At 42.0% G+C, this 27,843-nt stretch overlaps 1 protein-coding gene across 2 annotated transcripts in view; it reads right to left on the bottom strand.

Annotated features, from left to right (window-relative positions):
• Positions 1-27,843, bottom strand: part of SLIT3 (slit guidance ligand 3) — a 525,043-nt gene that overhangs the window by 98,964 nt on the left and 398,236 nt on the right. For both annotated transcript variants that reach the window (XM_075442199.1, XM_075442200.1), the window contains exons 16-21: positions 23,761-23,911; positions 22,455-22,529; positions 13,225-13,368; positions 9,918-10,061; positions 4,696-4,859; positions 2,348-2,480 (exon numbers count right to left, since the gene is read on the bottom strand). In XM_075442199.1, the coding sequence (XP_075298314.1) occupies positions 2,348-2,480; positions 4,696-4,859; positions 9,918-10,061; positions 13,225-13,368; positions 22,455-22,529; positions 23,761-23,911 (811 nt within the window). The remainder of the gene's footprint in view (positions 1-2,347; positions 2,481-4,695; positions 4,860-9,917; positions 10,062-13,224; positions 13,369-22,454; positions 22,530-23,760; positions 23,912-27,843) is intronic.

The following is a 27,843-nucleotide window of genomic DNA, read 5'->3' as shown; positions in this document are numbered from 1 at the left end:
GCCTCTGACCTGCGTGACCGTGGGTTGGTGCGAGTGCCTGGCGGGAGCACGGAGAGCCCGTCGCACTGCCCAGGGGTCTCCGACACGAGAGCACGGATGGGGAGAAAGGCAGCGTGGGTTGTGGTAACACGGCGTAAGGGTTTTTAATCCATCTGAGCACCCGTGACCGCTGTACCAGTGAGAAAGGTGGAGGCACCCCTGCCCTGGAGCCTGCTGTGGCTCTCTCTAGCCACGCAAAAGCTGTGGTACCTTCTGCAGCAGCAGAACTTGGGAGCTTTCCAGTTTCAAGACTGAAGAAATACTCCAGCCTTAGGACACAGTTCAAGGGATCTAGGACTGCCCTAGGGAAATGGGGCCATTTTGGTGTGAGAAGCGTAAATAGATTGAACAAGATAAATCTCTTTCACCCTGTGCCCAGAAAGCTGTTGAGTTCTCTTTGTCAACTTTTAGCTGTCCTCAAAAATCAGGCAAGAGGGGGGGTTCCACAGGAGATACTACTTACCACGGTGGCAATTCTCAAACACAGAACAATAAAAATACTTAAGTTCCCAATAGCAATTTGGGACCCAGATTATATAGTCCCTTCTAGATTATGGGCAACATCTTTGTCTCAGTCTAGAAGCAGAAGGAAGACAAGCAAGACTGGTTTTTTTAATTTATTTGCTTCATTCTTGCCACAGTTTCCACAAACACACGACATTTTTACCTTCAGTACCTGCAGCTCATCTTTCGGTACAGATACAAATAAGGAGCTCCGTTTATGTTGGTTGAGAGGAGAGTGAGATCAGGATTGAATTTTGAGACAGTTGGGACAGACTCTAGGTTTTATTTGCAGAACATCAAATATTTAGAGCCAGCCCGTCCATGGCTGACTGTGTTCTGCTGACATTCCTGGACTGAAAGCAGAAAGCCAAACTAGAGGCTTGCACGGCCAAGGGGCTCCTACTGAAGAAGACAGTCACATAAACTCCTGTGAACTCAAACTGCTCCGTTCCAGGCTATTGCCTCATTTGCCAAGAAACAGCTTAAGAAATATAGCAGTTTTCAAGAATGTGAGATTAATTTCACTCTTTTTGTGAAAGGTATGTCATCAGTGTATCAGATAGTATCAGGAAAACTCAAAATGCAAAATGTAGACATAAAAATTCCTCAGTGTGGCAGTGGAAAGCAAAGTAACATCTGTGATATCTTGTTGTTGGCAAGTCATATTTGAGTGCAATGAAACCTGACCAAGAACAGAGCTGAAACCACCTTGCAGACTTTTTACCACTGATGGCAATCTGTAAGGGAATACAGGCCAGGACTTTGCTTTTAATTCAAACCACTGTTAACTATGCCCTGGTTAACAGTGTTTCGAGGACGTATTCATTAATGCAAAAGTTCCTTGTTAATGTGAGTTACCACATACACTCTCAGTACACTCCTCGTTCAGCAGCAAAGTGTTGTATTAGACTACAGCTCTAGTAAAACCAGTGCAAACCCCATTCTCCCACCGCGAGGGGAGTAAAACGATGTGTATCTCGTTCATCAGCTCCTTGTTACTAAACAGTCAAAATAATACTAGGTACTAAAAAATAGCAGAATCGGATTTTAATTCATTATAAAATTCACTGAACATACCAACTAACTCAATTACTCTTGCATAGAAATGTTGATGAGATTGTAACAAGTTTCAGTAACGACTCACCTGGGATAGATTTGAATAAGGACCTAAACGGAAAAAGCTCAGTATTTCTATTGCCAATTGTTTAAGTCAAGGTGTTCCACCAGTGTATTTCCATGGAAAGAACCAAAATCAGGTCTAAAGTCATAGCAAGGGGTAGATGAAAAGATGACTAGAAAGATGGTTCTCAATTAGGATGAACTCACTTTACAATTTAATCTAATTATCTGTTATTTTAGCCATTTCATGAGGTTTGGAGAAAAGAATTCATCGTTTGTTTCCACCACTGGCTTTCTTTTTCTTTTTTTTCATCTCCTCAGAGGATAATTAGCTCACAGCTGCGTAAGTCAGGAACATATTTTCATCATCCTTTCAAATGGCCTGTTGTGGGCTTAGGCTTCTCAGCAGCACTGCAGGATCATTTGATACTAATATATGCATTTGTTCTCTACACACAAGATTAATGGGTACAAGGATAGATAAACTCTGTTCCCATTACACAGCAATGCATTCAGTCAAGGGACAAATAAGCATAAAAATAACGGTCAAAACATATGGAAAGCGCCAAAGCACAAACCACCAGTCACTGAAGTCAAAGGCAAAAGCCCCAAGGACCTACAAAGCCTCCCTATGACGCAATTTCATGAACTTCTCCTGAAAGGAGCTACGTAAAAGGTAACTTACAGCTCAGTCACGTCCTTGGGAATTCCTTTGGGCAATATCCGCAGCCCTTTGTTGCTGCAACGGACCACCGAGTCCACGCAGGTACACTGGGAAGGACAAGGAGGTGACAGCAAGCAGCTGCTTTCATCGTTACCTGCAGAGGGAGAGAAACAAAGTAGTAGGAAGTGAGCTCTGCAGCCCCGTTGTGTGCTTGGAAGAGAACTTCTTGCAAGGACCACGGCGGGACATCCCTGAACCCATGGTAACCATCACAGTACTTTAAAGTAGATCCAGTGCTTGGGATCAACTTGCATTCATACAGGTTCTTTAAGCAACATGAACAACAGTTCAAATACTGAATAACAGTATCTTAAAATACATAATTTTTTCTAAGGAGTATCTGCTTCTCTGTAATTTTGCAAATGATGGTAAAATCAGTTATGTGTATCCCAAGCCCTCCCCCCACCCCCAATGAACTAGCTGAAGTGGAGAACTTGGCCAGAACGTTGCCCTTAAATTCACCTAGACAGATGATAGTCACGATCTACTCTGCTTTAGGAAGACTTTTTTTTCAAATTCAGCTTTTAGATGTTAATTTTTTTACTGCTGAAAGTCAGCCTGGCACTTCATTTATCATCTGAATTGTAAAACCTCATCGTTTTTGACAAGGATAACCAGGCAAACAAACTGAGCAGCACACTTCCAACTGCTGGCGATCCATCTGTGCACGCATAAAAATATCTACTTTCTCCAAAAACGGTTTCAAAGCTCCATAAACAGCAGATTAAATCTTGTAACTGAAGAACAATAGGGTTTCTGCAGAAGAAACCAGCTCTTTGAAGTCAGGAACATGAAAGCATGGATTTTCCCCCAAAGCAACAGGCTTTGCAAAACATAAGGCAAATGCATGCCACGGGATCACGACGTATACGCAAGGAAACGCTTAGCGGCACATTCTCTAGATGACAGTGAGAGGAACCACGCAACTGTCTGTGAGTCCGGGCAGCCCGAGTTGACCGGCCCGGAGACACAGTCCTGCAATCCAAGAGCACACAGCCAGCTGCCATTACGTGCTGCCGCCTTTTGGTTTTTTTTTTAAACCGATTCAAGGACTAATTGAGACGGATCTGTTTCTTTCTTCTCTCTGCGGGATGTACCCATGAGCACTGAGATTAAAGAATAAGACTGGAAGTCCTGATAGAAGATAACAAAATTATCCGTAAATGTACGGGTAGGGAATCGTTTGTATTCAGAGGGATGGAGAAGCACCAGCAGCCGACAGAAGAATAGGGAAGACTTTTTTCTTTTTCTCCTCAGCTGAGCTTAATGAGCTTAATGACTGGAAACAAAATTCAAAGTCTTTCATAAACCTGCAGAAAAAGCCTGTTTCTTCAGCATATTCACTTCTCCCCTATGTCCTGTGTTTTACACCCTGCCCCATCTACCTGCCGTTGACCACGACTGCCCGAGTGACTGCACGACAGAGAAAGCTCCCAAGCGTGGAATGTTATTTTGGGGATCACATTTGTTTATTTCCTCCCAAACTGAAAGCAAATTATTCTTTAATGACTAAACTTGGGCCCCGTGAGCTCTGAGCCCAAGCACCTGGGCCTGTTGCCAGACTGCTCAACTAGGACAGGAATTAATTTCTACTCTAAGCAGGAAAATTCTATCACACTTCTGGTCTGTTCAGAGGTACGCCGAACTGCAGCTCCGGCATATCTGGTCTCAGCAGGCAATCACAGCCTACAAGTCAAGTTAGCAGTGCAGTCATCAGTCAGTTTTTCTCCTTACTATTTTCTGTAAAATCTGCTTGAACAGAAGACAAATAACTCCCTGGAGAATGAAAGAAATGTCAGGATATTTAAAAAAACCAAAACAAACAAACACTATATGGACCCAGCAAAGCATTAAGCACCACTGAGTCATTTCAAATAATATCTAAAGGTTTTTATTTCCCTGTATTCATACTTGTTACTGGTGAAACTGAACATCATCCAAAACTAAAAGATTTTCCAAGCAAGCGCTGTGCCCACTGGTGTCAGTGTTAACTAAGTATACGAATAAGGAAGTGACAGGAAGGGCCAGAATTATACAAAGCAGAGAATTTGTCTATAATAAATTCATTCTTATATTTAGCTTCATCTATAGATAATAGAAATTTGTCTACAGATAGTAGAAATTCAGCAACTGGAAATCAAGAATAAAAATAAACTCCTGACAGGGAGCAACGATCTTCAGCTCTAGATGGCTGTCTTCCTCACCGCTAAACTGAAACATTCACTGGGCAGTACTGGTTGGTAGGAAGCGAAGTCCTCGCAGAGGGACCAACATCAGCATCAATGTCAAATCGCGTTGGATTTTCTTACCATCGCAGGTGAAGTCCTGGACATCTACATCTTGGATCGGAATATCCTTCAGGAAAAAGGGTTTCAAGCAGCGTGGATTTCCACTGACAATTCTCTTCTTCCTCAACCATTTTCCCAGCCAGGCCAAGTGGCAGTTACAATTAAAGGAGTTAGCCAGCAAATTACTGAAATGGAACAAGACATAATTGCATCAAACATGAACACACAGAAATACTGAAATAACTACAGAAAGATGATGGGTTCCAAGTCCAAGCTCCTTCCTGTCATCTATGTCCATGAGATCCTCCTCTGTTCTACAGATCAGGGAAGTTCTGTGCAGGTTTTATACTAGGACTATGGTTGTAATTAAAATATATATATATGCGCATATACATATGTTTACAAAGCAAAGTACTTACTGCTACAGTTATTAGACATACTTACATCACTACCAGGGCTGTATTTATAGTGGATTTCAACCCCAGGTACAGATTACACCCATGTCTAAACTCATCTCACACACTGCACCCACGCACGCGTGATCTTCAACGTCACCACGTTGGGTAACGCCATGGAAAAGTTTAGCACTGCTGGTCCCTAGCACAGCCCTACACGTACCACTGCCTGTGTGCACAGCCAAGCTGCCTCAGCACGCTGCCCCTTGGCCCGGTACGCTCGTGCTTTCCACCCGTCTGCGCTACTGCCCATACCAACCAGTGCCAGGTGGGAGTCACTGGCAACCTGCACTTGGGTTTCCTACTGAAATAGTAAGGATAGCACTCTGTATGTACAGATATACATATATGAGGCAGCGCTGTCAGCTTGAGCCACTTCTTATGAGGCTTTCTAAGGTCAGCATATCTGTAGTGAAAGCTGCTCCACTGCCTTGTGGACTTCGTGAGGTTTGCATCAAACCTTGCTACGGCTCCCATAATATCTTTGGAACACAGCTGCAGCCTAGCTGCGGCACTCTGGTGTGCAGCACCCAAAGCAACCATTTGACAGCCTCTGTGAGAGGGGTGGATTCTTAACGTAGCAGCGATTAAAGCAGGAAAGCCCTATCCATCCTGCTGTCAAGCCCTGAAAACACAGATGTATAGCAATTGGTCACTGGAGCATCTGTAACGTAGATAGTATAGAAAAGATATTATTCACTTCTATTTCTTAATAGGCTGTGATCCTTTGAATGAAAGGAGTGTAAGGTGACAGTTATTTTAAGCAACTGTCTTCCTAGGCTAACTGGAATTAGTGCTGAGAACCTTGGAAAAAAACTTTTTACTGGAGTCCTGTACTGAAACACCTATCCATAATTTGTGTGTAAGCTTTTTTATGACTCGGCTTCAGATGAAGGAAAGAGGCGGATATCCCTGGTAAAAAAAGCAGGCTGACTGTCTTATGTACAAAGACGAGGAGAATCAATAGCCTCAGTCCGAGGTTTCCTCATCAAAGAAAAATGAGCTGCCAGAGCCCCGCGTATGGAAAATGAAGCACCTAAACTAACACTGATGGAATTCTCACATCATGGGTAAATATGTCTGAGAGTTATTATTTTGGTAGAACAGAAAAAAAGATGATAATGACATTTCTCTAAAGCATAGCATATCTTAAAGATAAAATTTTTAAGACTCTAAAGAAACAAGAACTGCAAACGCAGGTGTAGTAGCGGAAGACCTTGTAAGTCTTCACTTGCAACATACTTCCACAAACCTAAACACGTAGTCAAAATCGCATTAGGTTTTCAGCCAAGCATTTCCTTCAGAAAACAACTGTGCTGAAGACAAAAACATATGGCACAGTGGAGACGTGGCAGCAAGAAAACAAACCCAAACCAATTCCTAAATTCTATAGGTTCTAGGCCAACCTCATATACCCACAGTATGATTTACAGCTGCCCTCTGCATTGTGAAAAAGCCTGCTTCAATCACTGCACTAGCCTGGAGCTCTGGGTGTGTGATCACATGTGGGTCTAGCACAGAGAATTGTACGTTGTGTAGGGGAAGAACTGGGGGAGGAGAAAACTCAGCACAATGTTCAGTAATAAAAACTACTCAACCTAGTTGCTAGGATTCCAAGGCAAGGCTTACTTGTTGCATAAAGGTGAGAAAATGAACAGGTTACATAGGAGCTTCCAGATAGAATGTGCAGAAGAGCACTGAAAGCATTACTCTAACGCTGGCTACTTTCCTTCTGAATTGTTTTCCATTTTCTTTAATCCATAATGGGACCACATGCAGGATGCCTTGTATATTTTCCATACTGACATACTTTGGCGTGAACAGAGTGTTTAAACCGCCAACGCTAAGTGAACCAATGCTTCAAAGGCCATTTCTTCCACTGATGGAGGAGAGTGAGATCATATTGACAGAACATTTTCCGTGACACAAATCCTTAGAATGAAATAATCCGCAATTGGAAACAAACAGCAGGTGTATATAATCAGGCCTCTGGAAAACCAGCAGCTCTGAACATAAAGGACATTTTGACATGCAGAGAGGCACATTAGCAACACCTAAGTTTCATCCTTTGTCCAACTGCAGAGCAGTGATTTTTTGCTTTAATGAAGTATGAAGTTCATACATGTGCCTACGCACATGTTCTTTCCATGGCAAGAACATGAGGCAACTTTTGGAAAAAAAATGTAAAATCAAGGTTCTCTATGAAATATCATGTGAGATGAGATTCCCTACTTCACTTGAAATGCAATTGAAAGTCTGGAAAGGCCAATTATTTGCAAAAGCTTTATTTTGGAATCTGGCTATTCCAGTGGAGTTCTCGAATCGCAAACAGAATGTTGGGCAGACAAACTGTTATAAAAATTCATGATTAGTAATCAAGAGTTCCCACAAGTAAGAAAGCGATTTAACCACTCAGAAACAAAGCAATCAAGCTTTTAGCAAAGATGTCATACTAACATTAAATGCAGAAGTGTTTACTCAAGGACGCAGACATCTTTTTAAAGTCAAGGGGGAACAGCAGTCTGGAGGAATGAAATATGCATATCCTACTGCAAGTGTTTCTTAAAAATTGCAAAGTAGCCACAGACTGTTAACTATTTAAACAGATTCGAGTGACCTGTTAGAAAAACCTGCTGAAATGCATCTGGATGTTTTTGAAAGTAGGTTGAAAATATATCCCGTAACTCAGGTTAAGTTTATACTAGAGTAGTTGCATGTCATTCTGATGAATCAGTTAACATTCTGGCATTAAATCCACGCAGCTATTATACTAACAATTCATGGAAGACCCGTTCTGCTTGTAAATATGCCCACGTGACTGTGTAAGGACTGAAAGACATGACTGAACTCTCTGTAATGAGCAGGGCAAGCACAATTTAAATTAGGATGCTACAGTACCTAGTTTGACTAGTAACAAATAAAATTTGCTGCTTTTTTACCAATACCTTCAAAAATAAATGTTCTTCTTCTATTGAAAACCATTAGTCAGGACATCATTTTCAGAGCTGTCCGTGTTTTGATAATATCAATGAAGCTGACTCACAAAGAGCAATGACAAAAGGAGCAACATTTTCAGTGCTGTAAATATGCCAAGACAAAAATGGAAATGTTCAACTTTGTATGAATATCTGGCTCACATTAATAGATGCAAAATTAAGTCATTACAATACTCGATTAACTCACAAAGTGTGGGTTGGACAGGAAAAGCAGTCATAGAATCTATCTCCAGTAGTGTTGTCATCCAATACATCCACCTACAGTGGAGTGCTGTTAGGAAATGAACACATCTGAATTTTGCATTTATAGGTGAAATACCACTATGGCCTTAAACCAATGTCTAAAGAAGTCAAAAGCACACCACCTTCTGTCTATGAAACAAGCACAGAGTGAAAATGCGTCAAAGAACAAACTTTTTCATCAAGACACAGCTAGGAACCTTCCAGGACCAACATGAGTATAAGTCAGTGCCAAAGCAAAGCATTCTCATTAGCAGCAGCTGTAATTGCTGTTGCTAGAAATTGTAATCATCTTTATCCACAGCTGAAAAAAAGAAGAAAATGGGCTATCTTCACACAAAACATGACAAAGACGCTTCTATGCAGACAAGGTCGGGACTTTATGGACCGATTCAGAGTGCCGCAGCTATCAAGGGATCCACAGAAGGCAGCATGGAGAGCATTGCGCAAGAAGCAGGCAGGCATTGCTCGCAGCGCAGCCAGAGGAAGCTTTCAGCAAGTACCACTCGCTGTGACCTCTATGACTCAAAAACTGCCAATAAAAATAATCTGGTTGTGTTTCCCTCTTTGACCACCGATTTCAAGGAGGCTTTTGGGACGACAAAGTGAATGGAAGAAAAGTCTGGGTTCTTCATCCTGCATGGAGCTAATTCCCAGGGTGATAACTGATTTGCTGGTGAGAAGTTGTAACAGCAAAATAAAAGTGTGAGCAACAAAACAGCTGAGATTCAACACTTTCTTGCTTCCCCCAAACATGATGGTGAATGCTTTCAAAGCCTGAAATGCAACAGCACCAATAGTTTGTTTTGACTGGACAATTAGGATGTATTTTCACCGCAGTGCGAAGGGAATTAAGCAGATGACTTCCATTAACAGCAACATCAGGGTCCCCATTCACAGCTGGAAACAAAGAGCAGACCTTCTCTCCATATTTATCAGTCTGTACTTTATTCAAATGAACACACTACAAGAAGCTTGTAAACGTATGTAGGAAGCAAGGGAAATACTTCACAGAAGGACTGAGAAATTCAAATGCACATTCAGTAGGACCTGAGTATTTTGTCCTGTTAGGCCCTTCTGAAAATCCAAGCACTATCTAGTAGGTTTCTTCTAATATTTAACTAATTTAACTGAAATCCAAGAAAGCTATTCTTACAAAATTAGACTCTGCTGAAACTAAAGCAGCTTCAGGGAGTTCAAGTGTATGATAAACTATGCACTTCTGAAGCTGCAGAGACTGCTTTATGTGAACCTCTACTGTGCACTGCACTAGGCTGTGACACGGCAAAATACGCAGTCATCCTGCCTGAGGCTGGCAGCCTCCAAGCGTTTTTAGCCACTCCAGCTGAAGCAATTCAAATGTTTTTCTAAATCACACCCTCAATCCTCTAAATCCGCAGTTTCAGTAGGATCGGATTTTCTTTCCCTAAATGAGGTTTTCCATACACGAAAAATAAGTAGTTTAATTATGAACCCCAAACATCACCTTCTTGAAAGGAAAGCATGGAATAACAGCATCATGACACGTTCGCACTGTAAGAAGATAACTTACATTGTAGACAGAGAGACTAATGTGCTGAAGGCTCCAGGTGTGACAGTGCTGATGTGATTGTCATACAGGGAAAGAAGCCTCACCGAGCTCAGTCCAGCAAAGGTGTCGTTGTTTATACAGCTGATAGAGTTGCTCCTCAGCATCCTGCAAGGATTAAAACAGGGAATTAGGAACTACTGGGAGGGGGGATAATGCCAGGATAGGAGGTCCTTTATCTAGGGCATCAACAGGTGCTTCGGCAAGCACTGTACTCTATTTTTAAGGATTGCTGGAGTACAACACAGTTATAGGACGGCTAGACCCATGTAAACATTGTCTCATGAATTTAAAATGCATTTCTTCCACGTAACAGCAGAGGCTGATGGGAGCTGCACATCTGAAAGCAGCATGCAATTAAAATTATGACTAGTGGCAAACATAAATAAAAACTAAAGTCTTCATTTAGTAAATATCTGAGAGTAAGTGAAGATGTATTTCAGAGCTCAATTGAGAAAGACTGCCAGAAATGTGTGCCTAACTATCTCGCTGCACTACTTCTACTCCCATTGGGGATGTTTTTTGTAATCCACGCTGCAGAAGTATAGAAGGAAACAGCATCCTCAGCAGACGTCAAAGAACAGCTTAAGAAAGATTTCCAGACCTAACACAAGCTCTGAAATGTCATTATAATCATTAATTGACAAGATAGAAAGCAGTAACCATCCTATAAAATGGTCTTTGCTCAGTGCTTGTACCAGATGAGTCAGTGCTGTGTTTTGGAAGACACATCTCACTGAGTTGTTATGGTAACAATGAACTCGACGATAAAGCCCAATTAATCTGAAAGACTGTAGTATCTTGTTTCACTCCATAGCAAAAAAGGCTCATGTGTATTTGTTCTACTGCACACCAATCAACACCTGGGTCTGTAAACATCGCTACACAGTTGAGATATTCGTACTTCGGTGAAAAATTATTCAGTAATTAAAGCACACCACTAAAAATCTACAAAATAGACGCAGCTCCTGCTGCTGTTCAGTGAATTGATGGTCCAGATTGAGAAGGGTTAATTCCTTGGTACCAAGTTCATGCAGTGAACAATGAAAATTCAGACTCCCTGAGAAGTCTGGATTTAAATCTCAGCTTGGTATCCGCCAGTCGGGCATTTGGATGCTACATCAACAGACACTTGAAAAACACCAAAGAGAGATTAGGTACGGCTGGGAGGAAATTCCCAGTGTAATCACAAACACTCAGCATTGAAGACCTGAACATTACATGGCTTTCGCATATGCTGTTCTCTACGCAGAGTTACCACCACAGGCACTACGGTCTCCACAGCTCTGGTATCGCAACTGGGGTGAAGCTGCGGCGGCAGAGAGTCACAGGGCACAGAGCCACGCACCTTACGCCTGGAGTGCTAAGCTGCCTGGAAGCCAGGTCAAGACCACAAGCTCTAAAATAAATAGGGTAGTAAATAAAGGAAGAAAGGCCCTTAGTGGCTTAGTAGCGGTAGGAAACATTTCCTCAATTCCCTACGTAAAGCATCAAGCAGTAGTACTGCAAGATGGGATGACCGAATTTGGACGCCGATATATCTTGCACAGAGATTTATTACATTTCAGGAAACACAGAGTCTTTTAAAAACTGGACCATTACCCTGTCCAGTGTGGCCTCTTCATAAAAGATCACAATTTTAATGTTCAAAGAAAGTCAGTTAACGGATAGAAATGTATGTCCCTCAAGCCAAAACATTTGGTTTCGTATCATGGTTCACCATGCACTCTGTGCTCTTCCTGAAGGAAAACTTATACTTGCAGATATTCATATCATGCTGTGTATATTTAGACTGCTTTATCAACTAGGGGGAAATACAGGTCAGGTCAGCAGGATAGCTTGAATGTTAACCATCTTTTTATTAAAAAATGCTGAATTTTGTTTAGAAGCACTGCCACAGGTTGTTTTATAGTATAAAAAATAATTTAGTATGTATGGACAGTATTTTCAAATCCCTTAGTAAAGTGCATACATTAAATTAAAGAACAGATGGCTGTAACTACAGAAAAAAAATGTTAAAGGAACAGCGAAAGGAAAGTTCCTGATTTGTTATTACAGGCCAAAGTCCTTGAAGTGAAACTTGGTTTTCGTTTTAGACTTGAGTAAGGACTGAAGGAACTGTGGCATGATACTGTGCAATGTAAGAAGTATTTGCTGCTAATGAACAAGTCGCAGATTTTAAATTGCATTTTGATTCCTAGAGTCTATTTACTGACAGCATCCACCTAGTCAAGTGCTTTCTTTCTACAGCAGGGAGGACCATGAGAGTTGTTTTTCACACAGAGACCATACGTGTTGTCTGGCACGAGTCTTCGCTGTCACCAGAAGCCTCGTCCCTGACTGCCTCTCAGGATGGTGGATGGGCTGGGTCAGACACCATCTTGGCATCTTGTCTGTGATCTTTCTTCCAATACAACTTTTAACATGAAAATAAATTAGCGTTGGGTGCTATGAGTTTATGTGTAAGTGTTAGTTCTCAGAAATAAATTACAAAGGTTGTCTAAGCACAAAAGTAATAGCAAATTGACTTCTCATGCATTTGGGCTCTATGTCTCCTTCGCAATTCTCCCCAACCACATCAATAGTATACCCACACGCAACTATTATGGTACTCGGTGAGGGCGAGAAAGAGCACTTTGTGGCTACTCCAAGGCCATGCTTGTGCTCGTGGGCTACTACACCCGGTGCAGAGTGGGTGGTCAGCTATCTTCTGTCAGCAGGACCTGTAACAGTTTGGTTACGTCTGCCATAAAGTGGCTTAGCTATGCCTGTTTCGGTGGCAGCAGTAACTCGAGTTGTTGTTCTCTCCCTACATACTGATTTCATATAGTTTGTAGGATCCTAAAAATCTTTCAGGCTCCTAGCCTACTCTGAGGTTTGGTTTAAGTAGACCAACAATTGCAATTTGGGTGGAGGTGGAGTGGGAGGATGGACTAATAGATAGCAAATGTGTTCCTACAGGCGTTGTTTCCACAGGAAGCAACAAAAATAGTAAAAGTATTAAATGATTAAAAGTGCCCAAATTTGACCCATGACAGGTTCACCACCATTTTACTCCTGAAATTCTTGAAAATCTGTTTTTTCACAGAAATAGCAGATAAATCTCAAACCTAGCCAGGACTAGAAACATACTGAGGACTTTATGACAGTGATACAAGACTCTGCCTTAGAGCCTGTTGTCTAGTCACAGGTATTTTAACAGGCATTGCTGAACTTGAGCACTCCCACTCAACTCACCGAGGAGCAAAGACAGACAGGTCTTTGTACTTACAATGTCTTTAGCCCCGTGAGGCCTCTAAACATTCGTCCATGCACTGATTCCAGTTGATTCTCTGTCAGAATCAGTTCCTGCACTCCTGAAGCTCCATCAAATGTGCCTTCTCGGATCTCCTTGATTTTGTTGTTGCTCAGATTTCTGGAAGGACACAACCAGTGGCAGTAAGAAAATTATTAGTGTTTTATTCCAAACATACATCATCACACTGGAAGGAGGAAGATAGGAAGAACACATGCCTCTTAGTGGTTACTTAGAGAGACATTCATTCAGCAAGGAGAGCATGGAGAAGTTCAAAAAGTAAACCTACTGTACTTACAAATAGCTCTCCTTCACTCATCAAAGCCACAATTATATCAGTATGTAAATCAATGGAGTTACCAGCTCTTACACCTCATGTCATTCTTGCTTATAAGGGTCTCAGGGATACAATAAGTGGGGGTTTCTGACATCGGATTTATGTCCATGAAGTTACGGCCCATGCTTGGGACTGGATGCTGATCTGGCAAGCACCAGTTAACGTTACTACCAACGAAACGAGTACCACACACCAAAATATGGACCACTTTTATCTAGTGTACCAGGACCTTTACTCTTAAACTCAGCACTGGGGTAACGCACAAAACTGTGTGACTGCATGTATCTGATACAAATTTTAGTATGTGCTCTCAGGGACTCCCAGACACTTCAATTTAACACCACCACTCAAAATGAAATCGGTATCAATTCTCAATTCATAGCTACTGCAATACACAGCATTATTTTCTAAATATTTGCTCTGCCTATGCAGTCTCAAGATGTTTGCTTATAGATCAGCTTTGGAAAACTTCAATCGACAAAGTCAAATGACATTCCAGTGAAATGCAAAATTAATCTTTTGAATATTTCATATTTGTGAAAAACCCAGTGAATAGAAAACTTTGGAGTGATAAAATGCTATTAGAGATGCATAAAAATAAATGGCATTGAATTATTGAAAACTTTTATATAAAAGCCCTTAAGCACATTAAAACCTTGGGTCTCCGTCCTTCAGGCATCTCCTATGATGCCCTCTGTAGATTATGATAAATAATCCTGTTTGTTTAGGTTTATGACAGGAAACGTTATTCTTTGTTTTACTGTCTACAACAAGAAAGTAAAAGATATGCTCTTGCTCCAAAGAGATGCCAAATTCCAACACTATTACTCATACCGAATAGCACATTATTCCAGAAACGATCCCAGTACAGACACAACATGAGTAATAGGTTCAAAATCCAATTCCAGGCGATATAAAACAAATGACAAGGTATCAGATTAACACCTGGGCTACTCTGCTCAGAAAAACAGGCAATCTTATCGGGATAAAAGTTGACAGATGACATGGCAACAGGACAGCTTGGCCTCAGATAGAAATAATGTGGGTCTTGCTCTTTGCACAAGTCATCACTTAATAAAAGAAAAAAAAAAAGTGGAGGCTTGGAGATGTGTTTCATGTGGGAAACTTGAGTATGCTGGTTTATGTCTGCTGAACAACTGTCAGATAGCGGGCCCTACAGCATGTGGCCCATCACCTCTTGTCCATTCTGTGATCAGAAAGAACAGACGTATGCCAGCAATCAGCCAAAAATAACATAAAAACATATAGAAATACTTACAAGCAGATTTTGCTTTCCAGAAGTTTAGTACTGTGTGCTAACACTCACTTGAAGAGTTTATGTTCAGTGTCACAGCAAGTCAAGGAAGGATATTCTGACATACGCATTTAATTTCGGGGCTCAGCTATTTCCCAAGCAGAAATGTTTATAGCTCAGCATCTCTTTCGAATGCTGGCAGAAATAAATGCTCCCAAAGATCCCTTTGCTGGTAAAGGTCATGCCGTGATGCATATTTGCACAAAAATAAACGAATAAATAAGTAAATGTTTGTGGTGGGAAGGGAGGGTGAGTTACTATCATACACAAAGGCTTTGACTTTCAGTTCACAGATTGCAAACTGACCTATACTTGTAGTTGTGAGGCTTTATTAGTGAGTTTTTACCATCTAAAAGATATTTAGTCACATATATTAAAACACGGGTTAAATTTTAACAGATGATTAGACACTCCAGGCAAAAAAGAGTAAATATTGGAGAAAAAGGCTGGCCATAGTTTGTAGAGGACCTGGCACCTTTATAGCATCCAAGCCATCTAAATTGTAATTGCTGAGAAAGAGCTGCTGTAGATAAGGAGCTTCACTCATTGGAGTTAATGCCTGATCATTTCAACAGCACAAAACTCTCCAGAAGTATGCCAGCAGCTTCAGAAGCAGCCACTTCTATACACCTTTCCATGCAAAAGAGCTGAAAATCCAAGACTAAGCGCTATGGTGAAATCAAAGCTGTAAGGCAGAGAAAAGACCAGCTGTACGGTAACGAAGAGGTAAAGTGACTCTGCCCTGCAATCCCGCACGGAGCACTGGCAAGGATGTTCTGAGGGTGACGGAGCCTCGACCCAGGCTGCCCAGGGAGGCTGTGGAGTCTCCTTCTCTAGAGATATTCCAGACTCATCTGGATGCGGTCCTGTGCAGCCTGCTCTGGGTGACCCTGCTTCGGCAAGGGGTTGGGCTGGGTGACCCACAGAGGGCCCTTCCAACCCCTGCCATGCTGGGATTCTGTGATTTCTTTCTTTGTCTTCCCAGATCAGAATGCAACTAAAAAATGGTCGATGACAGCACTCACTCACAAAAATAAAAAATGCATCCTCCTCAAAATCTGACCTACTAAAATAATAAACACGAGAGATGACATACTTTTCAGTCTAGAATTACCAGCAAAACCAATCAACTGATACAAACCTTGAAAAATGACAGCAGTGAAACTTTTGCCTGCCCTGCAGCTCAGAGAGCTCTGCACCATCCTTCCCACCACTAAATGAACCTTTCATACAGGTTCAGAGCACTTGACAAGGATTATTTTATTTTTTATCAGAAAAAAACTTTTGACAGACTTTCCAGCAAACTCCCGTTATAGAAAAGCCCCATCCACTTGCAACGCTAAGCTTCTGTAAGGAATTCTGGAAATACTGGAAGGCGGTGGGAAAGAAAATGAGGAGTCAGTACTACCCAGGATACCTGGGCCCTCTGGCAGGACCCAGGTGGAAACCTACAGTCAACCTAGTCACTCCAGAAGGGCTGTTGTTTCCATAAGGACTCCCTGATTGACTGTGGAGATAGTGATCAATCCTATTTCCAGACTTCTATTTTGGGCAAGAGGTCAAAAGAAATTTGCAGAAAGCGTCGGTTTACTTTCTGTGGGGCTGTGCATAGGAAATGAAGAAGCTATCACGGTGACATTGTTCACACAGCTCGCTTTTCAGTCAGATTTTATTCACTTTATGGCTAAAGTTTATAATAATATTATTTCTGTTTAACTTACAGCTTCAACACCAAACAAGCCGGATTCTATTCAGACTTTACAGAAATATTTATCCTGCTGTACCTGCTGGGTCAGTTTGAACCTTCCAGCACGCTACTCACGGCTGCGTGACCGACGCACCGTCCCACAAGAACAACCCCCCGAGCTCGGTCCAGCCAGGGCTCTGCTTGGGCTCACCTGGCACCCTGTGGTTGTAGCAAACAGCTTGCCATGAGCGGGGGTCGCCCGAGAACCTTTCTGTCTGCTGATGACGCGTTTGGAATTTTGAAGTATACCTTAGGAGGAAAACCCCAATGCTGTTGCATTCTTCTGGAGGATGCTGAGGTTTTACAGCTTTTAGCAACAGTCTGTTTGGCTTTTACAGAGTGAGATGTTCTCGGAAGCAGGATGGCCCTGAAAGTCTTAAATACTACAGTGGAGTACATCCAGTGGGACTCCTACACTCATTCAGCAGAGCAGACCAACAGCCTCACCAGCAAAAAAGGGAGGCACACGATGAGCCCAAATGCCACCTCCCATAATAAAGTCCATTTCTGTATAACGAGCAACAGATGACTGCAACCTCAACTGCCATGGCAAAATTCACACTTCGGGGAAAGAACAGCAGGTAACAGCTGTTTCCAAGGACACAAACTACTTTTACCTCCCCAAGAAACTGGAGATTCTGTTTTTGAAACTGACTTCTAGTCTGCAAGCTTTACCATGATGCAATTTAATTTTGCATCTAAAATGTGTTAAATCCCAGGCTGACTCTCCATACAATTCAATGTAGTATAAGTATTTGCAGACAAATTCAGCCTCCAAAGGCTAGAGGTGGGGTTGGCAGTGTCAGCTATTGCCAAGGCAGCCTGACACTTCCTTTTACGAAACCGTATTTTACGTTCATGTTGTAACTTTGGCAAGATTTAACAGAATTAACTGTTAGATGTCCCTTTCAGGTTTTGAGGTAAATAATTTTTACTGTTCTTCTACAAAAATAGAGGACAGTCCCCTTTGTCCCCAGCAGCACATGAAGTATGGCAGTTCACCTTTTTATTTTGAATGTGAGCTCACTGCCCATTTTTTCTCCGGAGAAACAGCTGCTGAGACCTCAGTGGGTATGGCCAGTCCCACCAATTTCATGTAGGCATGGGGGAGTGGGCAGGCTCTGGGGATGACATCTGGGAGCTGCAGCCTCTCCCTATGCGTCAGCACCCCGTTTCAGCAAGGAATTGTATCTCCATGCTCCCACTGATTTAGGTACACAGGGGGTTTTGGAGCTTGAGCCCACCTGCCGTGGCCAGAAGATCCCTCCTGGCTCCCATTGCCATGGGACTCCCAAGCGTTGGAGGGTTTTTTCACTGATTAACAGCTTGAGGTAGTCCCAGGGAGTCGTGGGGTCCCCGGTGTTTGCTTCATGCTGAATTTGGTGGATGAAAAGCTCAACATGAGCCAGCAATGTGTGCTTGCAGCCCAGAAAGCCAACCGCATCCTGGGCTGCATCAAGAGCAGCGTGGCCAGCAGGGCGAGGGAGGGGATTCTGCCCCTTTACTCCGCTCTCGTCAGACCCCACCTGGAGTCCTGCGTCCAGCTCTGGAGCCCCCAACATAAGCAGGACATGGATGTGTTGGAGCAGGTCCAGAGGAGGCCACGAAGATGATCCGAGGGCTGGAGCACCTCTCCTACGAGGACAGGCTGAGGGAGTTAGGGCTGTTCAGCCTGGAGAAGAGAAGGCTCCGGGGCATATGCAGAAAAGCCAGCAGGGTAATATTAGCAATTTAATTCCTAAATAAAATGTGGCATAACTTTGCATTATGGATCTGTGACCTTTAAATTTCTGTATCAAGAATTCAACTTTGTTTTGCATTAAAATGTATTAAATTCTGGGCTGACACACCGTACAATAAGGTTCAGCTTAGGAGGAATATTTTCAGACAAATTACACCCCAAAAGCTAACTATGTATTAGAGGTGGGGATGGCAGTACCACCTACTGCAAAGGTGGTCTGATGCTCCCCATTTTTTTTGTGTTTACTTTATAACCTTGGCAACATTTAAAAGAATAAACTGTCAGATGTCCTTTTCATGTTTCGAGGTAGATATATTTGAGTTCTATTTTTCCTTTTTTAAACAAAAAAAGGAAGTTCACCTACTCCAGGAAATAAAGCTAACCAAAATACTGTTTTTCTCATATTTCGAAACTCTAATAATCTTTTTGTGAAAAGCCTGAAGCACTCATATAAAATCTGATTTCAAATTTGTTAATTGGTACCTACCATGTAGCTGTTTTATTTAAAGGGTACATCTGCCTTGTGCAAAGCTGTTAGGATTTGGCTGAATTCTTAGTCTTTAACAAAGAGACTTGAGATGCCTGCCACAATCTAAGGAGACTGCAAGGTATATTTTTTTGCAAATGTCAATTTTAGGAGCTAATTTTCCAGACATTTTTTCACTTCAGATTCTTTTTCAGATGACATCTTCCAGTGTCTCCCAGGGCAGTGCAGGACAGGGAGCTACAGACTGTGCAAAGGTTGGGACTGGGCACATTTCCCTATCCAAGTCTCTACCAGTCCCAGGCAGCCTGAAAAAGTAATGCCCTTGGCTGGAGAGAGAGGGGACCCCAGAGAGATGTGTGAAGGCTTCCAAACCAGCTCCAGGCAATGCAGTGGAATAACATGCGTGAGGGCTAGGAAGGGAGCCCAGGTGAGAAGAGTAGAAGTTTTGCCAGTGGCTGGAGAGAGGTAGAGAGAAGAGGGACAAGACGCAGGCCTTCGCTGCAGCAAAACACAGTAAGAATAGAAACTGCACTGAATCAGGAGCTGAGGAACTACCAAGGGACTGGGACAAGAGTCCATCTGAAAATTATAATGTGAATATACAATTAAAGACTACTTTCACATATGCACACCGGAGCAACCCTAGTATGTCAATGCCAAATCTATGAGTACTTCCCTTTGGAGTCCTATTAGAAAACCCAAGATACTGTGATATGCCACAACACACAGACAGACACGGACAACTGATGGGGCTTGAGTGACAAAAGAACAAACGCGACCGTACGCCTAGAACACAAGTAAAATCTGCATCCCCCTTAAGGTCCAATTTACAGACCACCTCAGAGTGTTTATGGTATAAACCAAAGCTACACTGAAGCATAACGTAAGCTGAGGAAGCACCAAGCTGAAACACCCATGAAGGAAGAGCTGATTCCTCCATCTCGGAAGTTACGTTGGTTGGAGCTTTGCCAGCCACAGTAGAAGCGCAGTACTCCTGGTTTCTTTGCAAATGTCCTTGACGTGGATCTGTCACTAGTCAAACTGAAGTAAGGACAATCTGAGGGCAATCATTCAAATGCGCTTTGAGATATTCAGATTCTAAGTATTCAGATTAATTTCAGAGGAAAGAGAATTACAGAGATTAAATAAAGAAAAAAAAGAACAAAAGGTGCTTCAGGCTAATGGTCTGCCACTGCAAAGCTCTGAACTGCTTTCTTAAGCCTAGGAAGCAATGCAATTTCCAGACAAATTCCTCCACCTCCTGTTTTCCTTTAACACCTGGACAGACAGGCAATACAATGAGACTGAGTCAATATCGCCAATCAAACAACACTGAAATTTTTTGTCCCTTATACACACTGAAAAATGGGGGCTTGACCAATATTCTTCCTCCTTAATTTAATAGCAGCAGTCAACTTAATGAAAAGCACATGCATTCCACTCCTGCCACAGACACGAGCTGCTGCATTAGGACCATTAGCAGTGGCAATCCCATCCACTGGTATTTCCCTACGTTCCCCCTCTTGCATGATGGAGAGAGGCCGATTAGTAGCAGAAGGATACTAAGTAAAAGCCAAATGATCACACAGAAGGGAATGGGGTATTTGTTTGCTTGTTTGTCTTTTCCTGGTAACCCCTTCCCTTCACAGAACGGAACTAGGAGAATTAGAAAAAAGTAAGATTATGGTTGAAATGTTGCTTTCCTTATTAGAAAAAGCATCCCTTTCACAAAATTCCTTTATTCAAATTGTGATATTTCTTTACCACACCAGGCAGAATAAAAGAAATCAGCTCAACTACAAAGGTTACCCAAAAAGCCTCTGCTTGGAGGCTGCCACTAAAAATCCACAAGAGACATTTTCTATGAGGTGGACGGCACAACTTCTGTTTGCCATCCATTTGAACCGCAGCTCAGTTCTCATCACCTACCAACACCTGAGCAGAAAGATTTTTGTTTCACAGGAAGCAAACTCTTAGAGAAACTCTAACTGCTTCACGCTGCATTTACGCGTAACAGCACAGCCCTGTCGAGGCCTCCCTCCCACCCAAGCCATTGAGGGGAACAGGAAGGACAGCACCATGACTTGCCCACGGTAAGTTTTAAATAAAATGAAAGAAACTATTCCAGCCATTACCCATCTCAGATTTTCAAAACATAAATCATAGAATCATAGAATGGTAAGGGTTAGAAGGGACCTTAAAGACCATCTGGTTCCAACCCCCCTGCCATGAGCAGGGACATCTTCCACCAGCCCAGGGTGCTCAGAGCTCCATCCAACCTGGCCTTGAACACTGCCAGGGAGAGGGCAGCCACAGCTTCTCTGGGCAACCTGGGCCAGGGCCTCACCAGCCTCATGGTGAAGAATTTCTTCCAAATATCTAATCTAAATCTGCCCTCTTTTAGTTTAGAGCCGTTCCCCCTTGTCCTATCACTACACACCCTTGCAAAAAGTCCTTCTCCATCTGATGAGGACAGATGCTTTCCAATTTGTATATACTTTTCTATGCCATGCATTTTTCATTCCCATTTACTATCTCCTTATACAGACAACCGAGCGCTTCAACGATGCCAACAACTTTTTCTAATTGCACTGTAGCTACAACTTATGGATCATTCATAAAACATAGGGCTAATGTAGATGATTAACTACTCAAGTCTGGTGGCCTTGCACAAATACAAATGCCACTCCCAAACCTGCAGTGCTGCACCTGAAACTCTGGCAGAAATAAATCTAACATAAGAAACCCACTACAGTTGTCTCCAAAGCCCCGGACATCTTACACGGCTTCAAAGGGCTAGGAAGCCCCAGATGACAGAAACCCCGTGAAATGGATGCAGAGCAGAAAGCTTGGTTGGTTGGTTTCCCTAAATTGCCTTGACTCTAGCAATAAAATCTTGCTAAAAGTAAACAGTAAGATGAGACATTAGCAGTGGGGCCATAGGGTTAAAACTTAAAAATTAACTTTAGAAAGATCCATGTAGAAGACTATCAGGAGGTATCTAACATATTACTTCTTTCCAAAACACAGCTCTTCTTTAATAAATACATTGTACAGTGCCAGGACTCAGGCTGTTAACAGAATTATACAGATGTATTTGAATGACTAATCTCTAAGTTAGCTAATTGATTCTCCTCTCTAAAACAATAACAATCAAAAGAAGCTGCCATCATCCATATACTGTAATATTATTTCAACGATTTTAAACAATCACAATAGTTGAACTCACGCAATACATACAAAAGATAAAACCAAAATACTAAAAACTTTGTAGCCCCCTCTTAACAACAAGCATACATCTGAATTAGTTCTGGGACAGAATTCCCTTCTGTCTCCATGAGCCAAAGACTTTAAGAAATATAGCCTAAAGAATACCGAAACGTCAGCCTAGTGATCTTCATCTGTCATTGTGGTTTAACTGGACCTGTCCATCTAACAGGCAACTCATTCAGTTTCCTTAATTTCACATTAAAAAAGTGATTTCTTCCACTGCAGTACTAAACTATAAAAGAAAATTATCCCTTCCTCCTTCCTTACAATCCAAGGCAGCATGTATTTTAACAAGTGACTCAAACTTACATTTTCCTGAGGTTGGGCAATTTCTTGAAGAGTCCAATAGCTTCCAAAACAGAAATATCATTGTCATTCAAACGCCTGATAGGAACAAAGAAAGAGACATTTAATACTTCACAGATAGCTACAGATCCATCTCTGTGACATACAGGGCTGCCACACAGAATTATGACCTTTGTTAAGCAAGACACTACGTGCCATCTCTCTCAGACTCCTAGAGTGAAGTGAGTTTAGCTTTGCAGGAAAAGGAACATAAAAGAGTATCTACAGTAAAAGCTTAGGATCCCTTTAGAAGTGTAATGCCAAAGGACGGTGTCAGCAGGCCTTCTTCTTCCAAGGCACAGGGAAGGGATGATTAACCTTAACCGTTACACAGCCTTGATTGTGTGACTAAACCTCCCTCTAGCATCCTGCTACAGAAGACCTGCAACTGGAGATGTGGTCCACGACAACAGAAGGGAGCTGATTTCAGGTCCTTTCCCATCAAAGTCAACTGGTCTTCAAAATGAATGCAAAGGCCACTCTTGGCAAGCTTGGGATGCAAAACTCTTTCCCTGATTACATGTAGCTCGTTTTTCCTATGTAAAGACTTTGCTCTGTTTCTGGATATGTGTGTCTCATGTTTTTCTGTCTTAATCTCACATCAACAACTTTTATGGGTGTTTAAACAGAATATGTTAAGTACAATAAATAGAATACTAGCACAAAAAGAGAATTGTGTTTGAAGGGGCTACTAATATAACAAAAGAACCAGATTCTTCAGTTACTAAGTAATAAACATAGTTTCTCATACTCTCTTTATCCGTATACTATGTTTATAACTCGGATAAATCTCTAAAAGCAAATAAATTTCATAAAATCACTTACAGCTTGACAATACATTAGTTTCAATGAGAGCCATTTCACCCAAGCCGCAGGCACTGCTGAGAGGGAACGAGTTCCTGATCGCACATTTGACTCCAAAGGCTTACTCCATTTCTTAAATACCAATGACCAGATGCAAAGACAACGGACTCAAAGGTAGAGCAGAAAGGAACCACACAGCTTGGGCTGCATAAGAGGTCATCACCGCGACGACAGAGAGGCGGCTGACGCACAAGGCCATGGCTCCTTTCTCCTCCCCATAGCTAGCATGAACGCTCAGGAAATACAAGGGTTGTGGTCCTCCTTCAAAATAAAATGAACTTCCCCTTTCTCACACAGGGCTTAAAGTAGAAGGTGCCTCGAATTGGTCCGAGTCCCTTTTACAGCTGTGAAAAACTAGGCAGAGCAACGCGCTCTGCTGCGCGCGCCCCGGCGAGGCAGCACTTACAGATCGGTGGTGTACTCCGGAAGGTGACTGGGTAAGCGGGTCAGTTTTTGGTTAGAGCAGTCTACAACTGTTCCCTCGCAGCGACACTTCTCAGGACAGACAAGGTCCATGAAACACTTCCCGGTGAATTTACTTCTGTAATCCTCTGACCCTGCAACAAAAGGAAAACACATTCCAGCAAGCGGTTCCTGATACCGGCAGCAATCGGAGATTTTATGGAATTGAGTCTCACCACCGCCTCCTGTCAGCTCTCAGCTTCCCCCCCAGTTTTAAAACTTGCAAAGATTATGTTCAGCAATTTTTCCAACTACTCCCAAGATTAGACTGGTTTTTTCATTCTTCCCTTGACAGATTAATTCCTTGTCTAACCGGCCTCCCAGTTACGGTATTTTCTGAAGCAGGTCTAATTAGCTGTTGGAGTCTGCTTCCAATGAGCTCCAGCAAAGCCGCTTCTTCCCATTTGGAACTCGGTCCAGCAATAAGGAACAGGGATCTCACGAAAGCAGGAGCCACCTTGGTGCATTTAAATGACAAAGGATTTTTAAATATGTCATTAAAAAGCCCAAAATTTTCAGACCTCAGCTATTAGAGTTACTTTTGAGAGCAATCTTTTATGAGAGAACCTTGTCAATTTTCCAACAATTAGCTACCTTTATTAACTATGTTAAACAAACAGCCAAGGAAAGTAATAGCAGTTTAAATCATTTTCATTTTAATTAAGGAACGGGCAGACCATACTTAGCGAGAAGCACTCCCCAACGTACCATTAAACCATGATTGCTAGACCTCTTTGACTAGGTTTTTGACCCTTTCTAATGAAATGCTTTTCCAATTAAACTCATGAACTGATCTGTCCTTGGAAACAGGTTGGAAACTTAATCTCTGTGCTTGAAGGAACGAGGAGTATTAATAAATGTGTATGTAAACCAAGTGCTGCCAAGACCCCGCCACGCAATACCTGCCCACTCACTTCGTATTTCATAAACGGAAGCACCAGAATTGGCTCGGGAACCTTGTGTAATGCCAGCGATCGTAACTACCACAAAGTATTTTTTAACTTTCCCAGAGTTTTAGAAATCAATTGCGAGGCTTTCTCAGGAATGATCTCAGCAAGTTCAGTTTTTAAGAACCTGAAAGCATCAATAAAAACTTGAATTTGAGCTGAAGTCTGTTTTTAGAGACTCGATAATGCTCATCACCTGCTTCCCCGTCCCAGACTGATAAATACACCGCTGCTCGCTTTGTGACTGCGTACTATTTTCTGTAAGAAAAAAGAAGTCACCTAAACCCACTATTATTTTAATTTATGTTCCACATTACCTCCACAGGGTGATGCCGTGAAAGCAAGCAATTCTGCAGGCAATCTAACATTTTGATTCCATAGATACGCTTTGGTTTAGTTCTGTAATTCCCAACTAGATTATGAGAAACATCACAGACAGCTTTGTACGTTACCACTTCTGTGGTGCTAAATTCTTTGCAGGTTATCATGCTTACTGTAAATTATACATCTAAAGTGAGACTTGGCTACTGTTTCTTAGCTTGATAGCACAGCACTTCAAATATTAGGACCACTGGGCATTTTAAAGTAGTATAAAAATACAATCTGAGCTGTTCCCCACACCACCGTCATTTAAACTCTTATCCTTTCAAAAAAATCCACCTGATTTCCAGTCCTAAAATCTCCAGGCTTGGTAGTGAGGCTAAAATGCCAAGCGAAGCACATATTACGGCTTGATTACAAGAACACACAGCTATTCTTTCTAAGATCTATGAGACAGTACAATTGGTTGTTTATGATTCCTCAGAAATAGTGCCAAAGAGGAACACTTATCAGGATCAGAGCTTATCAAAACTGCTACAATTACACAGCACACCTTGAAAAGCCCACCAAAATTTTTCAGTGATCAGAAAGTGTCTGGGAAATCCCCAAATTAACCCATGAAGAAGCACTTCTAATTTTCATTGTAAAGCTTTCTCCGAAAGAATAATCACAAACGCCATGAAGTTACACAGGATAAAAATTTATTAAATACAAATTATTAGTCTACTGATGGATACAAGATTCATCCTCCTACAGGAAAAAAAAGGATGGGAAAGTAATTGGAACGCTTTCTGAAGGAGAAAAAAGGGTATAGAACATTAGAGGGTGAGAATCAGTTTTTGGTTTTCTCTCAAGCTTTCTGGCAAAGTAAATAAAGAATATTTATCACGTTTTGACTTCGTGGTCTCACTCTCTTGATGGCATACAACTTTCCACACCGCATCAGCTACAAGATGTTGATCTTGCCTGGGCATCAGCCCACTGCCTCCACGCTTACAACAGGGGAAAGCCCTCTTGGTTCAGCGGGAGAGGAAGGAAGCAAACATCACCTTCGTACTTTTCTTTCTTCTCTCTCTCTCTTTTTTTTTCTGCTTTTTTCTAAATGAGTTTAAATAGGAGTTACCCAGGTAAGCCCTGAGTCAAAAGGGATCAATAGCAGGAATCACCTGCCAAAGACTAGATGGAACTTACTGTCTGACCTGAGCCTTGAGATCACTGGGGCAGGTGGCTGCTCTGTTAGGATATTCCCGTCTGGGATACTAATGTGAAATTCAGCCACCTGCTTCCAGAATTATTTAAGTGCTTACATCCATTTCTACACACAGGGCTCCACCAGTGTGCTGCTGCAGGGCTCTGAGTGAGCATGACCGGGTTCAGGAAGTGTAGTTAACCATCACGTGCATGTAGCGCTTCTTGCACACTATGAAATCACCTGTGGAAAGCCATGGGAAAATGCAGGACAGGCACAGAAGAAACGCTTGGCTTCATTTTACCATTCCAGACCAGCTATTTTGTTAGACCTGAAAGCACGTGTGCACTGTAGCTGAGAACTCCATGAAGCTTGGCTGAGTGTAAAATATGACCTGGGAGTTTCTAGTCATTTCCAAAATTAAAAAGAATTGAGTTTGCTGTAAAATGAGTACCAAGACAACAGCAAGGCCTGTGTTTAACTGAGGGCAACTGTGTTTATCTGAATTGCTAGTTATTCTGGTAACTCCTTCATTTCACAACCTACGTGACACCATTATCAGTTAGCAGGGCATTGCAATTCCTCAGTGTCATAAAACCAACGCACATGCAATTCTACAGAACAGTAGTACTGAGATAAAGAAGCTCCAGATTTCCAGGTGCTCAGAAATTGTAGGTGCCTTTCTAATATCTACATGGAGAAATTCAGCAACAAAGACAAGTACCTTTTTGTCCTATTCTTCTTTTTAAGCACTGTTTCACAAACCTGATTTCAGTTTTTAAAATTTGGGTTTGCTCAAAGGACTTAAAAGGAGTGCTGGATGATTTGTTCTGGAAAAAAAAGATCCAGCTGTCTCAACAGGAGCTTGAATACTGACCCGGTATATTCATTCGAGAAAAGATGGATCCAGCTGCCTCAAATCTGCATCAAAAAACACGATCACAGAGATCACTTGGTCTAAATCTTGGACAAAAAATAGAGGAATCCAGACAATCATTTCTTCATGTAATCACTAGATCTCAGTTCTCGGTTTACAGGAAAAAAAGGAAGTACACTGTTTGTCATAATTTCATATCGGTAATATTAATTCTTATCAGTAATTACAGATAAAATCTGAGAATCTCAGATGTCCTTCTTCTGACGGCTCCACAACAGATACGTAACAAATTTGCAAGATGAGGCAGTATTTCCGTGTAAGAAAACTTCTGTATGAGGTTCTCAAAGACTTTTATGAATAGGTCAGTCACCCCTACTTTACACAAAGTTAGGCAGAAGTATGTTAAAGATCTTGTCTACGCTGTCAAAGCCAAAATGGCCTGTTTGGGTATGCTGACTCAGCTTTGTGCTATGTACTGTTTTCATGCAGGCCACGTTACCCCTGTCATTTCAGGAGATAAAAGATAATGCTTTGCAGGCTCCTCTGAAGTTCTTTAGCAGTACACTTCTCCAGAACGAAATGCCAGCACATTAAGATTGCTCAGATCAGGTCCAACGTTACGTCCAATAGCAGGCATCTTGTTACAGTAACAGCATCCAAAGGGTTCCTCGAGTAGCAGGACTCAGTGGACAG

The sequence above is a fragment of the Opisthocomus hoazin genome, chromosome 23 (genome assembly GCF_030867145.1).
Source record: "Opisthocomus hoazin isolate bOpiHoa1 chromosome 23, bOpiHoa1.hap1, whole genome shotgun sequence".
Classification (NCBI taxonomy): Eukaryota; Metazoa; Chordata; class Aves; order Opisthocomiformes; family Opisthocomidae; genus Opisthocomus; species Opisthocomus hoazin.
Note: the sequence above shows the minus strand (reverse complement) of the source record. Positions and strands in the feature narration are given on the sequence as shown.